This window comes from Panulirus ornatus, chromosome 65, assembly GCF_036320965.1.
Source record: "Panulirus ornatus isolate Po-2019 chromosome 65, ASM3632096v1, whole genome shotgun sequence".
In the NCBI taxonomy this organism is placed as follows: Eukaryota; Metazoa; Arthropoda; class Malacostraca; order Decapoda; family Palinuridae; genus Panulirus; species Panulirus ornatus.
This window is the reverse complement of record NC_092288.1, coordinates 21,342,838-21,362,094: the sequence shown is the minus strand read 5'-3', so window position 1 is coordinate 21,362,094 and position 19,257 is coordinate 21,342,838. Positions and strand designations below refer to the sequence as shown.

The window sequence follows — 19,257 nt, the reverse complement described above, 5'->3', positions numbered from 1 at the left end:
ATCAATTAACACGTAATCCAATAACGCTCTCTGGCCATCTCTCCTACTTACATACGTATACTTATGTATATCTCGCTTTTTAAACCAGGTATTCCCAATCACCAGTCCTTTTTCAGCAAATAAATCTACAAGCTCTTCACCATTTCTATTTACAACACTGAACACTCCATGTATACCAATTATTCCCTCAACTGCCACATTACTCACCTTTGCATTCAAATCACCCATCATTATAACCCGGTCTTGTGCATCAAAACCACTAACACACTCATTCAGCTGCTCCCAAAACACTTGCCTCTCATGATCTTTCTTCTCATGCCCAGGTGCATATGCACCAATAATCACCCATCTCTCTCCATCAACTTTCAGTTTTACCCATATCAATCTAGAATTTACTTTCTTACACTCTATCACGTACTCCCACAACTCCTGATTCAGGAGTAGTGCTACTCCTTCCCTTGCTCTTGTCCTCTCACTAACCCCTGACTTTACTCCCAAGAAATTCCCAAACCACTCTTCCCCTTTACCCTTGAGCTTTGTTTCACTCAGAGGCAAAACATCCAGGTTCCTTTCCTCAAACATACTACCTATCTCTCCTTTTTTCTCATCTTGGTTACATCCACACACATTTAGACACCCCAATCTGAGCCTTCGAGGAGGATGAGCACTCCTCGCGTGACTCCTTCTTCTGTATCCCCTTTTAGAAAGTTGAAATACAAGGAGGTGAGGGTTTCTGCCCCCCCCCCCCCTCCGCTCCCGTCCCCTTTACTCGCCTTCTACGACACGTGAGGAATGCGTGGGAAGTATTCTTTCACCCCTATCCCCAGGGGGGATATATATATATATATATATATATATATATATATATATATATATATATATATATATATATATATATATATATATATATATATATATATATATATATATATCATAGAACATACAAACCTCCAACAGCCAGGATCGAACCCGTGACCCCTCTGGCACAGGGGTCCCGGGTTCGATCCTGGCTGTTGGAGGTTTGTATGTTCTATGAAGGTGCGCGTTCATATGCAGTTTATTCGTATATATATATATATATATATATATATATATATATATATATATATATATATATATATATATATATATTTTTTTTTTTTTTTATACTTTGTCGCTGTCTCCCGCGTTTGCGAGGTAGCGCAAGGAAACAGACGAAAGAAATGGCCCAACCCCCCCCATACACATGTACATACACACGTCCACACACGCAAATATACATACCTACACAGCTTTCCATGGTTTACCCCGGACGCTTCACATGCCTTGATTCAATCCACTGACAGCACGTCAACCCCTGTATACCACATCGCTCCAATTCACTCTATTCCTTGCCCTCCTTTCACCCTCCTGCATGTTCAGGCCCCGATCACACAAAATCCTTTTCACTCCATCTTTCCACCTCCAATTTGGTCTCCCTCTTCTCCTCGTTCCCTCCACCTCCGACACATATATCCTCTTGGTCAATCTTTCCTCACTCATTCTCTCCATGTGCCCAAACCATTTCAAAACACCCTCTTCTGCTCTCTCAACCACGCTCTTTTTATTTCCACACATCTCTCTTTCCTTTACGTTACTTACTCGATCAAACCACCTCACACCACACTTTGTCCTCAAACATCTCATTTCCAGCACATCCATCCTCCTGCGCACAACTCTATCCATAGCCCACGCCTCGCAACCATACAACATTGTTGGAACCACTATTCCTTCAAACATACCCATTTTTGCTTTCCGGGATAATGTTATATATATATATATATATATATATATATATATATATATATATATATATATATATATATATATATATATATATATATATATATATATATATATATATATATATATATATATACATATATATATATATATATATATATATATATATATATATATATATATATATATATATATATATACGTGTGTGTGTATTAGAAAGGATCACAATTTTGCACGTGATCAAGTATATACCTGAGTCCACGGGGAAAATGAAACACGACAAGTTCCCAAGTGCACTTTCGTGTAATAACCACATCATCAGGGGAGAACACAAGAGAGAAATAAAACAGTCAGTTGTTATACAACGAAGAGAATGAGTGGAAGGCGAGAACATTGTCTCGGAAAGCAAAAATGGGTATGTATGAAGCAATGGGGTTTTTCGGAGGAGGGTGGATGTGTTGGAAATGGTATGCTTGAGGACAATATGTGGCGTGAGGTGGTTTGATCGAGTAAGTAATAAAAGGGTAAGAGAGATGTGTGGTAATAAATAGAGAGTGTGTTGAAATGGTTTGGTCACATGGAGAGAATGAGTTAGGAAAGATTGACAAAGAGTATGTATGTGTCAGAGGTGGAGGGAATGAGAAGTGGGAGACCAAATTGGAGGTGGAAGGATGGAGTGGAAAAGAATTTGAGTGATCGGGGCCTAAACATGCAAGAGGGTGAAAGGCGTGCAAGGAATAGAGTATATTGGAACGATGTGGTATACCGGGGTCGACGTGCTGTCAGTGGATTGAACCAGTGCATGTGAAGTGTCTGGGGTAAACCATGGAAACTTTTGTGGGGCCTGGATGTGGAAAGGGAGCTGTGGTTTCGGTGCATTATACATGACAGCTAGAGACTGAATGTGAACGAATGTGGCCTTTGTTGTCTTTTCCTAGCGCTACCTCGCGCACGTGCGGGGGGAGGGGGTTGTCATTTCACGTGTGGTGGGGTGGCTATGGGAATGAATGATGAAAGGAAGTATGAATTATGCACATGTGTATATATGTATATGTCTGTGTATGTATATATATGTATACGTTGAAATGTATAGGTGCTAGCTAGTGCAGATGATCATATAGCTCAAAAAGCAAAAAAAGACGATGACGAAGTATTGATCATCATTATGAAAATACCTATTACAGAAAACGACATTGGGGTATTGCAGCTGGATGGAATTCAAAGCCATTTTCCCCTAAGACTGACATGGATGATATTGAATAGCAAAAGTCGATACCGTTAATGAAGGGATTGAGAAAATGGCATTAGTATCGCCGATATAAACGCACGGGGGGTTGTGTGTGTGTGTGTGTGTGTGTGGGTGTGTGTGTGTGTGTGTTTGGGGGGCTAAGCTATTACCAAGAGCAGTGTGACCCCAGTTGGCCCCGCCATCAAGCGCATTAAATGTGCAATATGTGAACGACTCACACCACATATTGTCCTCAAACATTTCATTTCCAGCACATCCACCCTCCTCCGCACAACCCTATCTATAGCCCACGCCCCACAACCATATAACATTGTTGGAACCACTATTCCTTCAAATATCCCACTTTGCTTTCCGAGATAACATTTTCTCCTTCCACACATTCTTCAACGCTCCCAGAACCTTCGCCCCCTCCCCCAACTTGTGACTCACTTTCGCTTCCATGGTACCATCCGATGCTAAATCCACTCCCAGATATCTAAAACACTTCACTTCCTCCATTTTTTTCCATTCAAATTTATCTCCCAATTAAGTTGTCCCTCAGCCCTACTGAACTCAATAACCTTGCTCTTTTTCACATCTACCCTCAGCTTTCACTTTTCACACACTTTTCCATACTCACACACCAACTTCTGCAGTTTCTCACCCGAATCAGCCACCAGCGCTGTATCATCAGCGAACAACAACTGACTCAGTTCTCAAGCCCTCTCATCCACAACAGACTGCATACTTGCCCCTCTCTCCAAAACTCTTACATTCACCTACCTAACCACTCCATCCATAAACAAATTAAACAACCATGGAGACATTACGCACCCCTGCCGCAAACCTACATTCACTGGGAACCAATCACTTTTCTCTCTTCCTACTCATACACATGCCTTCCATCATTCGTAAAAACTTTTCACTGCTTCTAGCAACTGACGTCCCACACCATATACTCTTAATACCTCCCACAAAGCATCTCTGTCGACCCTATCATATACCTTCTCCAGATCCATAAATGCTACATACAAATCCATTTGCTTTTCTAAGTATTTCTCACATACATTCTTCAAAGCAAACACCTGATCCACACATCCTCTACCACTTCTGAAACCACACTGCTCTTCCCCAATCTGATGCTCTGTTTATGAATATTCCTGATACACACTTCACCTCAAGACCACGACTGGCATTATTTCCCTCACCTGAATTAATGGAAAAGTTACAGACGTGTATCTTGAATCATCTATGTGCCTGCCTCTCTACTCCATGTAATGCAACAAGGGCGTATTTACAGCAGCCCATGATGGTATGCATTGTTAAAGAGAACTCTCGTTCATCACTCATTGATGAGTCATTACAACAGCCACGATGGCAGTCATTACAACACTCATTATAACAGACATTACAACACCCACATCAAAGTTGGTGGAAGGCACTACAACAGTTGTGTTCGTAGGCAATACAACAGGTGTCTTGATGCGTGGTGGCAGGCACCACATTAGACACTCACCCAGAGCAGTCATGGTGGCCACAGCAGCAGACACTCACACACAGCAATCATGGTGGCCACAACAGCAGACACTCATCAACAACAGTCAAGGTGGCCACAACAACAGACACTCACCCACAACAAGCATGGTGGCCACAACAGTCATGGAGGCCACAAGAGTCATGGTGGCCACATTAGATACGCACCCACAAGAGTCATGGTGGCCACAACAGCAGACACACCCACAAGAGTCATGGCGGCCACAACATACACTCACATACAACAGTCATGGAGGCCAGATCAACAGGCACACCCACAACAGTCAGGGTGGCCACAACAGGTATGGTGGTCACAACAGTAGACACTCACCCACAACAATCATGGTGGCCACAACAGTCATTTTGTCCACAACAGACACTCACCCACAACAGTCGTGGTGGCCAAAACAGACACTCACCCACAACAGTCATGGTGGCCACAACAGACACTCACCCACAACAGTCGTGGTGGCCAAAACGGACACTCACCCACAACAGTCATGGTGGCCACAACATACACTCACATACAACAGTCATGGTGGCCACAACATACACTCACATACAACAGTCATGGTGGCCACAACAGCAGCAGACACTCATTCACAACAGTCTTGGTGGCCACAGCAGACACACACACAACAGTCATGGTGGCCACAACTGCAGACACTCACCCACAACAGTCATGGTGGCCACAACAGCAGCAGACACTCATTCACAACAGTCTTGGTGGCCACAGCAGACACACACACACACACAACAATCATGATGGCCACAACAGCAGCAGACACTCACCCACAACAGTCATGGTGGCCACAGCAGACTCAGTATGGAAGGCTGAGGCTTCAGCAGACACTCACCCACAACAGTCATGGTGGCCACAACAGCAGCAGACGCTCACCCACAACAGTCATGGTGGCCACAGCAGACTCAGTATGGAGGGCTGGGGCTTCAGCAGACACTCACCCACAACAATCATGGTGGCCACAACAGCAGCAGACACTCACCCACAACAGTCATGGTGGCCACAACAGCAGCAGACACTCACCCACAAAAGTCATGGTGGCCACAACAGCAGCAGACAGTCACCCACAACAATCATGGTGGCCACAACAGCAGCAGAGACTCACCGACAACAGTCATGGTGGCCACAGCAGACTCAGTATGGAAGGCTGGGGCTTCAGCAGACACTCACCCACAACAATCATGGTGGCCACAACAGCAGCAGACACTCACCCACAACAGTCATGGTGGCCACAACAGCAGCAGAGACTCACCCACAACAGTCATGCTGGCCACAACAGCAGCAGAGACTCACCCACAACAGTCATGATGGCCACAACAGCAGCAGACACTCACCCACAACAGTCATGCTGGCCACAACAGCAGCAGAGACTCACCCACAACAGTCATGCTGGCCACAACAGCAGCAGAGACTCACCCACAACAGTCATGATGGCCACAACAGCAGCAGACACTCACCCACAACAGTCATGCTGGCCACAACAGCAGCAGAGACTCACCCACAACAGTCATGGTGGCCACAGCAGACTCAGTATGGAAGGCTGGGGCTTCAGCAGACACCTCGCAGCGGAAGACGCCGGCAGCCCCCAGGGTAACATGGTGTATCCTGACTCGGCCCCTGTGGGAGGCGGCCGTGTCCACGGTGAGGGGGTCGCCCCTGACCGGGAAGGTCTTGACCGGGGGGTTCTCTGCCGGCGTCCAGCGGTAGAACTCGTCCAGGCCCAGGTACCACTTGAGGGCGTAGATGCTCTCGCCCTCATCCACGAACTGGCACTGGAGCCAGCCGCTCTCCCCGACGGCCACGGGCGAGGGCACCTCCACCTTGCTGATGTGCAGACTCTGCGCCACGTCTGCCAACACGTACACCCACACCAGCAGAAGCAGGAGCAGCACGAGCACGTACACCCACACCAGCAGAAGCAGGAGCAGCAGGAGCACCAGCAGGACCAGCAGGAGCACGTACACCCACACCAGCAGAAGCAGGAGCAGCAGGAGCAGCAGCAGCAGTAGCAGCAGCATCAACAGCAGCAGGAGCAGCAGCACCACCAGCAGTAGCACCATCAGCAGCACCAGCAGCAGGAGGAGCAGTAGCAGCAGCAGGAGCAGCAGCAGTAGGAGGAGGAGGAGGAGGAGAAGGAGGCAAGGCGTTAGTGGCGTAATAAAAACAATAATGATAATGATAACGATAGTAATGAAAGCAATAGTGATGAAAATGATTATGGTAATATTAACAATAATGATGATGATAATAATGATAATGATAATAATATCAATAATGATAATAATGATAATAATAATAATGATATTAATGATAATGATAATATCAATGAAAATGATAATAATGGTAATGATAATGATGATAATGATAATAATGATCACACTAATGATAATGATGATAATAGTAATGATAACAATAATGATAATGATAATGAAAATGATGATAATGATAATGATAACAATAATGATAATGATAACAATAATGATAACAATAATGATAATGATAATAATTATGACAATGATGAGAGTGATGACGATAATAGTGATATCAATAATGATAACAATGATTATAGTAATACTATAATGATAATGATGGTAATAATATTAATATTAATACTGATAATGATAATAATAACAACAACAATGATGATAATAATAATAATGATAATGATGATAATAATAATAATAATAATAATAATAATAATAATAATAATAATAATAATAATAATGATAGCAATAATAATAATAATAATAATAATAATAATAATGATAATAATAATAATAATGATAATAATAATAATAATAATAATAATGATAATAATAATAATAATAATGATGATAATAATAATAGTAATAATGATAATAATAATAATAATAATAGTATCAATTATGATAATGATAATAATAATAATAATAATAATAATAATAATAATAATAATAATAATAATGATAATAATAATAATAATAATAATAATAATAATGATAATAGTAATAATAATGATAAGAATAAAAATAATGATAATAATACTAATGATAATAATAATGATAATAATAATAATAATAATAATAATAATAATAATAATAATTCTTTGTTTATGGAGATAGCTATATGGAGAGAGGGAGAGAGAGAGAGAGAGAGAGAGAGAGAGAGAGAGAGAGAGAGAGAGAGAGAGAGAGAGAGAGAGAGAGAGAGAGAGAGAGAATATAAACTGATGCTATAAAGAAGGATGTTTAGTGTGCACTCAGACACCAGAGTGACGGCTTACTGATGATCACTGAAGATATTCATAATGGTTTGGATGTGACTGTTCTTACAGCAGTCTGGACGAGATCGGGTAGACTCGATACGATCGTGATGTCGACCTGCCGTGTGGGTACGAGGGATCCCAGGTAGTAGGATGTGATGATGGCAAGGAGGTAGACTAACCTATTTTTGTACTCTTGGATGAACCTTTCAGGTGATGGTTAGAGGCAGTTCGGAGGACCAGTGTTTTTATCACCTTTTGTTTGGTGGTCTATGAGAGACCACGATTGAACTTTTCGTACTTTGTTCTTCACCTTAGGGAGACCCTGTTATGTAGTTCAGAATGAGGCAGACCAAGAAGGAGTGAACTTGGAAAAAATGAGTTATGTTTGGAGATTCCTGAGTTCAGACGGAGTCTATCTATATCTATCTAACTCAAAATATAAAGACGATAACTGGAGTATATGATGATAAGAATGGCCTGTTCTTTCCAGTTTAGTTGTGTCGTGTTAATGTGACACCAAGAAGTTGTGGAGCATCGTGAGTCGCGAGACTACCGTACATGATTAATGATCTTAGTCCCTTTGATGGAGCAGTTGTAGGCTCTGACTCAGTTCTGGAATCTAGTACAGGTGTTCTGGAAATGTGATGGAGTTGGGAGAAGTGCTGTCAGTGGCAATACCAATTGTAGAATGGTCGACCTTCTTCATCAAACAGGTGCATCCATCGAGGGATACCTCATGAGGATAAGATAAAACAAAGATTTCATCTTTGTGGTCAGTAGGACAACACAAATGAGTGACTGGAAGATGATGGAAAAGCTCGACCACGTAAGTCTGCAAGCTATGGAATGAGACTTCTTCTTAGCCTTATGGTTGATGGTTTTGTGGATGAATATGTCATGGATGAGCAGTCGGGACGATTTTGCATAGGTAACGATAAAGAGAGCCAGAGGTCTTGTGTCTCTCTAGGTTGGCACAGAGAATTTATAGGAGACTAACGGAAGAGTAGATGACAGAGAAGCCAAAACTGATGAAAGCCTTTGAAACTTGCAGTATCCCTGATGCCACTGTGGATCATGTTGATGGCAATAGGTCGCTACTCACTGATAGAGACTGTGGGGTTATTGACTTCAATTTAGGCGAGAGATGTATTGAAGTCTTCCAATTAGTTGGGCATTTTGACTGACGAAGAGAATCGCTGAAGACGGAACAGAGGTGTTTGGGTTGCTCAGATGAGGATTTCTAGTGCAGTGTTGGGCCTTGGAAAGTGTCAGCGCTGGGCTGGACTGCTGGGCTTGGGACGTGTTATTCTAGGCCTGGGACGTGTAAGTAATTGGCCTGAGACGTGTAAATATCGGCACAGGACGTGAAAGTACTTGGCTGGGACGTTATAGTATTGCCTGGGACGAGAGATTGCTTGGCTGGGACTTTATAGTATTGGCCTGGGACGAGATATTGCTTGGCTGGGACGCGTTTCTGTTGAGCTTGCAAGGTAAGACCCTTAGGTATGGCGGCCTCACATTTGACCTGACGTGAGGGTCGTGCCCAACATGAACACGTCCCACCCAAGAACTAGGCTCATACCTAAGAACTGTACCGATGTGCTCAAGGATCATGCAGTCGTACTCAAAGATTGTACCGTCATACATAAGGAATTAATCAGATGTATACTACACGTATACCCACACATGCTCACGAGTATATGAGGTCTCTCGTGCACTCCTACCATGTATACACTCGTCCTCATACCAAGCAGTGGAAATAGAAATGAAAACAAAATACGTAAAGTTGCTAAAGAACCTCAGGGCAAGACCCCCATCCAGCCAAGTAGAAGTTTTCATCTTTCGCCCACGTTTAACCTCAGTTATCATTGGATGATATTAAGCCTCGGGATTTCTTACGCTCGTTATAATCTAGACTAAAGGCTAAAAGTCTTAAGGACACGATAAGACTGGGTAGTGTACTTTGATACAGTATTTATAATCCCGCCTCACTTTTAAGTGACAAATGGCAGAAGGTGAGAGTAGGTGAAGGAAGGAGAATGGGTGTGCAATGGGTTGCGTTTAGGGAAGTAGTGCGGGGATGTGCAAGAGATGCAAGTGCATGAGAAAGGTATGAGAAAGGGTAGTTAGTGGTAGTATGAAGAAGTAAACTTGCTGGTGAAAAAGAAAAGATAAGTTTGGGCTGTACTTACAAGGAAGGAGTATGAATGACTGAGGGATATATAAGAGAAAAGGGCAGGAGGTCAAGAGGAAGGTGTAGGGGTTGGAAAAGAGGGCAAAAGAGAGATGTGATGAACGATTATCAGGAAACTTTCGGAAAAATGAGATACTTAAGAAGGTTGATAATGTGCGAAAAATAAAACAATAAACAGTAAAATCGATGAATGGGGCAAAAGAAGTGGTAACAGGAAGTGATGAAGTGAAGAGATGTAGTGAGTACGTTGGACTGTTGAATGTGTATGATTATAGAGTGGCAGATATAGGGTGTTTGAGTCTGGGTGGTATGCAAAGTGAGAGAGTTAGGGAGAATGATTTGATGAAGAGACGGGTGGTGAAAACCTTGCAGAAGATGAAATCCGGCAAGGCGGTGGGAATGGATAGTATTACAGTTGAGTTTATCAAGAAATGGGGTGAATGTGCCGTAGAATGGTTGGTAAGGATATTCAGTGAATGTATGGATCACGATGAAGTGCCTGAGAATTGGCGGAATGCATATACAGCGCTTTTGTAAAAAGAAAAAAAAAGGGTAAGGGTGACAAAGGTGAGTGTTCAAACAACAGAGGCATAAGTTTGTTGAGTGCACCTGGTAAATTGTATAAGAGGGAATTGACTGAGAGAGTGAAGGCATGCACAGAGCATCAGACTGGGGAAGAGCAGAGTGGTTTTAGGTGTGTAGATCAGCTGTTTGTTGTAAAGAATATGTGAGAAATATTTAGAGAACCAGTCGGATTTGTATTTAGCACTTATGGATCTGGAGAAAGCATATGACAGTGTGGCTAGAGATGCTTTGTGGAAGGTCTTAAGAGTATATGGTGTGGGAGGTACGCTGCTGAGAGAAGTGAGAAGTTTTTATCAAGGGTGTAAGGCATGTGAGCGAGTAGGAAGAGAGGAGATTGAATGGTTCCTAGTGAAGGTTGGTCTGTGGCAGGGGTGGGTGATGTTACAATGTTTGTTCAATCTATTTATGGCTGAGGCTCGAGAGTCTTGGAGAGAGGGACGAATGTGCAGTCTGTTGGGGATGAGAGAACCTAGGAAATGAGTCAGCTATTATTTGCTGATGATACAGCTCTGGTGGCTGATTCGGGTTAGAAACTGCAAAGTTAGTGAATGAGTTTGGGTGAGTGTGTGACAGAAGGAAGTTGAGAGTTAATATTCATAAAAGCAAGGTTATTTGGTTTAACAAGGCTGAGGGACAGATTAATCGGGGTGTGAGTTTGAACGGAGAAAACTTGGAGAAAATGGAGTGTTTTGGACACCTGGGAGCGGATATAGCAGCGAACGGAATAATGGAAGCCGAATTGGGTTATAGGGTGGGAATGAGGGTGAAGGTTTGGGAGCAATGAAGAATGTGTAAAAAGAAAAGAACGTTATCTAAGAGGGCGAAAATGAGTATGTTTGAAGTAGTAGTACTCCCAACATTGTTATGTGGTTGCGAGGTTGTGAGGAGGAAGGTGGATGTATCGGAAATAAAATGTTTGAGGACAATGTGTGGTGTGAGGTGGTTTGATCGAGTAAGTAATGAAAGGGTAAGAGAGATGTGTGGAAATAAAAAGAGTGTAGTTGAGAGAGCAGAAGAGGATGTATTGAAATGGTTTGGCCACATGGAGAGAATGAGTGAGGAAAGATTGACCAAGAGGATATATGTGTCGGAGGTGGAGGGAACGAGGAGAAGTGGGAGACCATATTGGAGGTGGAAAGATGGAGTGAAAAAGATTTTGAGTGACCATAACACATTCACGGGCCGCCCATCGTCGAGTCTGCATAGGTTCGAATCCTGATGGTGGCAACCTAACTATTCATCCTCCCTTGGGACCAAGTCTATATGTGTTTGTGTGTTGTGTCTACGTGTGTGTGTGTGTGTGTGTGTGTGTGTGTGTGTGTGTACTTGTTAAAATGGACTTGATTTGGGCATTCAGTTGCCCGTGCCGTCTCATTTAACTTAAAGAAAATATAAGATTGGGTAGACGAGAACTTAGAGGAGCCTGACCAGCCAAGCCTATGTAGAGCCGTCACACACAGGACGGTAACATCCCACACAGGACCAACAGGGAAGGATAGCACTCGGGCAAGGCCTGGGTAATCACGTACGAGCAGCTATAAATAAAGGACTGGAATTTAGAACATGCAAATCACACTAGTGAACCCAAACGATGCTTAGAACTTTCCTACGAACGATATATAAAAAACGATTGAAAAAAATTTTCATTTGAAAATCAAAAATGCAAATTTGAGTAGTACTGTGTAGTGTGGTCAGCCTCTAAGCAAGTTATACAAAATGAGGTAGAACTACCTCACGAGCCAATTCGAGATTGTAGGACATAGAGAGCTACCGTGAGAGGCTGAGCGAGCCAGCAGGTGAGCCACAGACACAGTGAGGGTAGTAGGGTGTCTGTAGTATTAGACTCATCCTCGACACCTGAAGAAGAAGGTGTTAGAGATTATCCAGATGGTGGCTGCTGCAACTCAACGCTGAAGGCCTTAATGACCATTGGCAATTGATAGTTCTTAAGCCCAACCAACCAGACAACTTCCAGATGGGTTATATACACAGTTAACTTCCAGATGGGTTATATACACAGTTAACTTCCAGATGGGTTATATACACAGTTAACTTCCAGATGGGTTATATACACAGTTAACTTCCAGGTGGGTTATATACACAGTTAACTTCCAGATGGGTTATATACACAGTTAACTTCCAGATGGTTATATACACAGTTAACTTCCAGATGGGTTATATACACAGTTAACTTCCAGATGGGTTATATACACAGTTAACTTCCAGGTGGGTTATATACACAGTTAACTTCCAGATGGGTTATATACACAGTTAACTTCCAGATGGGTTATATACACAGTTAACTTCCAGATGGGTTATATACACAGTTAACTTCCAGATGGGTTATATACACAGTTAACTTCCAGATGGTTATATACACAGTTAACTTCCAGATGGGTTATATACACAGTTAACTTCCAGGTGGGTTATATACACAGTTAACTTCCAGATGGGTTATATACACAGTTAACTTCCAGATGGGTTAAATACACAGTTAACTTCCAGATGGGTTATATACACAGTTAAATTCCAGGTGGGTTATATACACAGTTAACTTCCAGATGGGTTATATACACAGTTAACTTCCAGATGGGTTATATACACAGTTAACTTCCAGGTGGGTTATATACACAGTTAACTTCCAGATGGGTTATATACACAGTTAACTTCCAGGTGGGTTATATACACAGTTAACTTCCAGATGGGTTATATACACAGTTAACTTCCAGGTGGGTTATATACACAGTTAACTTCCAGATGGGTTATAAACACAGTTAACTTCCAGATGGGTTATATACACAGTTAACTTCCAGATGGGTTATATACACAGTTAACTTCCAGATGGGTTATATACACAGTTAACTTCCAGGTGGGTTATATACACAGTTAACTTCCAGATGGGTTATATACACAGTTAACTTCCAGATGGGTTATATACACAGTTAACTTCCAGGTGGGTTATATACACAGTTAACTTCCAGATGGGTTATATACACAGTTAACTTCCAGATGGGGTATATACACAAATAACTTCCAGATGGGTTATATACACAGTTAACTTCCAGATGGGGTATATACACAGTTAACTTCCAGATGGGTTATATACACAGTTAACTTCCAGATGGGTTATATACACAGTTAACTTCCAGATGGGTTATATACACAGTTAACTTCCAGATGGGTTATATACACAGTTAACTTCCAGATGGGTTATATACACAGTTAACTTCCAGATGGGTTATATACACAGTTAACTTCCAGATGGGTTATATACACAGTTAACTTCCAGATGGGTTATATACACAGTTAACTTCCAGATGGGTTATATACACAGTTAACTTCCAGATGGGTTATATACACAGTTAACTTCCAGATGGGTTATATACACAGTTAACTTCCAGATGGGGTATATACACAGTTAACTTCCAGGTGGGTTATATACACAGTTAACTTCCAGATGGGTTATATACACAGTTAACTTCCAGATGGGGTATATACACAGTTAACTTCCAGATGGGGTATATACACAGTTAACTTCCAGATGGGGTATATACACAATTAACTTCCAGATGGGTTATATACAGTTAACTTCCAGATGGGTTATATACACAGTTAACTTCCAGATGGGTTATATACACAGTTAACTTCCAGATGGGTTATATACACAGTTAACTTCCAGATGGGTTATATACACAGTTAACTTCCAGATGGGTTATATACACAGTGAGAGTGTATGTGGTCTGAGAATTATACTTAACACATGATTGCAGAGATTTTTCGCTTCGTGGATGGAGTAATAGCTTGACATCAACGGCCATAATGACCCTGGCAATGGATAGGGTTAATATCCCAACCAAACAACCCACTTGGACATCACAACCTGAAGTGGACATGACACGTCATGACCTGATAATGACCAAAAGAAATCAAAGGCGACATAAGATAAAACAGAATAACTAAATAAAGGATAAAACAGAATAAATGAATAAAGTATAAACAGAATAACTGAATAAATGATGAAACAGAATAAATAAATAAAGTATAAACAGAATAACCGAATAAAGGATGAAACAGAATAAATAAATAAAGGATAAAACAATAATTAAATAAAAGATAAAACAGGATAATCAAATAAAGGATAAAACAATAACTGAATAAAGGATGAAACAGAATAAATAGATAAAGGATGAAACAGGATAATCAAATGAAGAATAAAACAGAATAATTTAGTAAAGGATAGAACAATAATTTAGTAACTAAAAACACTTTTTAAGTATATACCAAAAATGTACTGATCGAAAATGTGTGGCATCGAAACGAAAAGAAATGGAAAGATTGTCTAGCATTTTACCAGAGGATATAGAGAAAAACTGCGTATGGAAAATGTGCAGAAAATAACTTACACACACACACACACACACACACACACACACACTCCTCTCTCTCTCTCTCTCTCTCTCTCTCTCTCTCTCTCTCTCTCTCTCTCTCTCTCTCTCTCTCTCTCTCTCTCTCTCTCTCTCTCTCTCTCTCTCAGCCAGAGGGTCAGATTCATTCATCCCCCCCCCCTTCCCACAGTGCAATCAGATCCCTTTGTGTAATTAATTACCCATTTGTATACCATGGAGGGAGGGGAAGTTCTCCAGTCGTGTGGTTGAACACACTCCTGCCTGTTTGTAGGCGTTGATACCATTTGTGTGTTATGAGGAGAGTGTTTTAACCCTCATGTTTGCCCCCTCGTGCATGTATCAGGTCCTTACCTTTGGTGTGTACACGTACAAACACTCACACGCACCCCCACTCTAAGCCAGGTACCCATTTATCGACCAGACTCCAGGGGATGATGTTGGATGTGTGGAATTACCTGTTTGTGTGCTGCAGGGAGAGAGTTTTACACCCGTGTTGCCCACGTCTCTTAACCTTAAATATATGTACCATGTCTTTACACACACACACACACACACACACACACACACACACACACACACACACACACACACACACCAGCCTAAGCCGGGTAACCATTTATCGACCAGCCCCAAGGGGAGGATGAACACCTGGGTTGGGTGTAGGCCGACTGCCACACCCAGGATTCGAACCCTTGCAGGTTCGACCCTGGGCTGGCCCGGGGTGACTCATGGTCAGTGTGTGTGTGTGTGTGTGTGTGTGTGTGTGTGTGTGTGTGTGTGTGTTTCATCAGACCATCTCGTGGAGGGGTGGGTGAGCCCTAGGGCCCACATAACCTCCCCCACAATCCTCCCCACATCCACTTCCTCCCCACCAAACTCAGGACATAACTCTGGCATTAAATCGTCGTTTCTCACGATATAAACACAGCAGTAATCCGGCGGGTCTCGCCCCTTCCTGTAAGACAACCCGGGTAATCCTCTTCAAGGTGTTGAGCACAAGGGATCGGATCACATAGCAGAGGATTGGATCGCTTGGTCAGCCGCTTATGACGGAGTCAAACGCTTGGACACTCTGGGTAAGATGGGGTGGGGTTGGGGCGTGGAGAGGGTGCTTAGGCGTTAGGGGCTGTAGCTTGGAATGGTCGTGGGCGTGGAGAAGGGCAGGAGGAGGGGTTGTTGGCGTGGAGAGGGTCACGGGGACGGGTTGTGGACGTGGAGAGAGGAAGGAGGAGGAGTTGTGGGAGTGGAGAGGAGGAGGAGGAATTGTGGGAGTGGAGAGGAGAAGTTGTGGGAGTGGAGAGCTGCAGGAGGACGGGTTGTGGTCGTGGAGAGAGTCAGGAGGACGGGTTGTGGGCGTGGAGAGGAGGAGGAGGAGTTGTGGGCGTGGAGAGGAGGAGGAGGAGTTGTGGGTGTGGAGAGAGTCAGGAAGACGGGTTGTGGGCGTGGAGAGTGACGGGGCAGGTTGTGGGCGTGGAGAGTGACGGGGCAGGTTGTGGGCGTGGAGAGAGTCAGGAGGACAGGTTGTGAGCGTATAAAAGGGTCAGGTGGACGGGTTGTGGGCGTAGAGAGGAGCAGGAGAACGGGTTGTAGCGTTAGAGAGGGTCAGGAAGGTTGTAATACTTCTCACAAGTTAAGATCCTCCACCTTGATTATAACTCTCGTCCCTTTCTAGTATTATTTTTCCTTTGGTGATAAGTGCTTTCAAGCGGGACATAGAGAGGAGAAGGTGTTACCGGACTCCGCCTCCTCGAGGTTACACTGCGAGTTGAAAAGTCACCTTTTGGGGAGACTGTATCACTGGGAGTACAGTCTCGTCAAAGAACTTCTCACTCCCATGTAGTCTGCATTTCCCTGTTACTGAAAGTAGCGCAGCTTTGGGCTACAGAAGCTTTAGAAAGACCTCGGACAACTTTCGCAGAAATTAGTCTCTGGCTAAATATAAATATAGTGAAAAGATATGGAAAGAAATTTCTCTTTGTTCTTTTTAAAAACCAGGAGTTTCATTTGGCGTTTACCAAAATCGGTGTTAAAATCATATGTTTTCTCCCCTAAGCGAAAAACCACACAACCAGATCTTGATAATTCGTCTTTCTCCTCACATCTGAATTTGGTCCTTTACTGAGAAGCTATTAATGCTCGAGGGTCTGTATAATACGAGAAATTGTCTTCATCTTTCAAACAAGGTTTATCTTCTAATGGTTCAAATCAATGTCAAAATCAAATATTGGGAAAAATAACAGACACACTATACACTGTATACATACATATAAAAAAAAACCTCTCTGGCTTTGAAGTTCAAAGTATATCCATCAAACAGAATGTGTGATATCAACAGCAGATGAGCAAAAATTCTATCAATCCCAATCAAAAAAGATTTTTGTACGCTCCCTTAATCCCATTTGTCAATCAACACAGTGTACAATGAAGAGCAGAGTTTGTGTGGCATCACTCCATATAAAGAACTGAATACTTCCAGTGCCAGAATTTCTTCCAAATGGAAAGGGAAGAGACTTGCCTCCACCCCTCCCACAGCGGTCCTTGCCGATCCTCACAGGATAAGTGGGACAAAAAGGGCAACTCACTTGACCGCCTCTAACTTACCCATTGAGATTAATGCAACATGACTCAGTGTGTCGACCTTCGATGCGCCAAGAACCGGATTAGATTGCATGCGATTTTACCATCGTCCTTGTAAACTGAAGAATGTTTAATCGTTACACCTCAGCTCCTCCTGTTGCTCAGGCCTCAGTACAGCAGCTCAGGCCTCAGTACAGCAGCTCAGGCCTCAGTACAGCAGCTCAGGCCTCAGTACAGCAGCAGCAGCAGCAGCACTAGCTGTATGCCCCAACTGTATGTCCCAGCTGTATGCCCCAGTTGTATGCCCCAACTGTATGTCCCAGCTATATGTCCCAGCTGTATGCCCCAGCTGTATGTCCCAGCTATATGTCCCACCTGTATGCTCCAGCTGTATGCCCCAGCTGTATGTCCCAGCTGTATGCCCCAGCTGTATGTCCCAGCTATATGTCCTAGCTGTATGTCCCAGCTGTATGCTCCAGCTGTATGTCCCAGCTGTATGTCCCAGCTGTATGCTCCAGCTGTATGTCCCAGCTGTATGTCCCAGCTGTATGCTCCAGCTGTATGTCCCAGCTGTATGCTCCAGCTGTATGTCCCAGCTGTATGCTCCAGCTGTATGTCCCAGCTGTATGTCCCAGCTGTATGCTCCAGCTGTATGTCCCAGCTGTATGTCCCAGCTGTATGCTCCAGCTGTATGTCCCAGCTGTATGCTCCAGCTGTATGTCCCAGCTGTATGCTCCAGCTGTATGCTCCAGCTGTATGTCCCAGCTGTATGCTCCAGCTGTATGTCCCAGCTGTATGCTCCAGCTGTATGTCCCACCTGTATGTCCCAGCTGTATGCTCCAGCTGTATGTCCCAGCTGTATGCTCCAGCTGTATGTCCCAGCTGTATGCTCCAGGTGTATGACCCAGCTGTATGTCCCAGCTGTATGTCCCAGCTGTATGCCCCAGCTGTATGTCCCAGCTGTATGTCCCAGCTGTATTCTCCAGCTGTATGTCCCAGCTGTATGTCCCAGCTGTATGTCCCAGCTGTATGACCCAGCTGTATGCTCCAGCTGTATGTCCCAGCTGTATGTCCCAGCTGTATGTCCCAGCTGTATGCTCCAGCTGTATGTCCCAGTTGTATGCTCCAGCTGTATGCTCCAGCTGTATGCTCCAGCTGTATGCCCCAGCTGTATGTCCCAGCTGTATGACCCAGCTGTATGCTCCAGCTGTATGTCCCAGCTGTATGACCCAGCTGTATGTCCCAGCTGTATGTCCCAGCTGTATGTTCCAGCTGTATGACCCAGCTGTATGCCCCAGCTGTATGCCCCAGCTGTATGTCCCAGCTGTATGACCCAGCTGTATGCTCCAGCTGTATGTCCCAGCTGTATGACCCAGCTGTATGTTCCAGCTGTATGACCCAGCTGTATGCCCCAGCTGTATGTCCCAGCTGTATGACCCAGCTGTATGTCCCAGCTGTATGTCCCAGCTGTATGACCCAGCTGTATGTCCCAGCTGTATGTCCCAGCTGTATGACCCAGCTGTATGTCCCAGCTGTATGTCCCAGCTGTATGCTCCAGCTGTATGACCCAGCTGTATGCCCCAGCTGTATGCCCCAGCTGTATGTCCCAGCTTCATGCTCCAGGTGTATGTCCCAGCTGTATGTCCCAGCTGTATGCCCCAGCTGTATGACCCAGCTGTATGCCCCAGCTGTATGTCCCAGCTATAT

General features: G+C 43.6%; 1 protein-coding gene across 1 annotated transcript in view; it reads right to left on the bottom strand.

Moving 5' to 3' along the window:
• LOC139746645 (uncharacterized) overlaps positions 1-19,257 on the bottom strand; it is a 191,983-nt gene that overhangs the window by 29,209 nt on the left and 143,517 nt on the right. Inside the window, exon 2 of the mRNA XM_071658068.1 lies at positions 6,043-6,393. Coding sequence (XP_071514169.1) covers positions 6,043-6,393 — 351 coding nt within the window. The remainder of the gene's footprint in view (positions 1-6,042; positions 6,394-19,257) is intronic.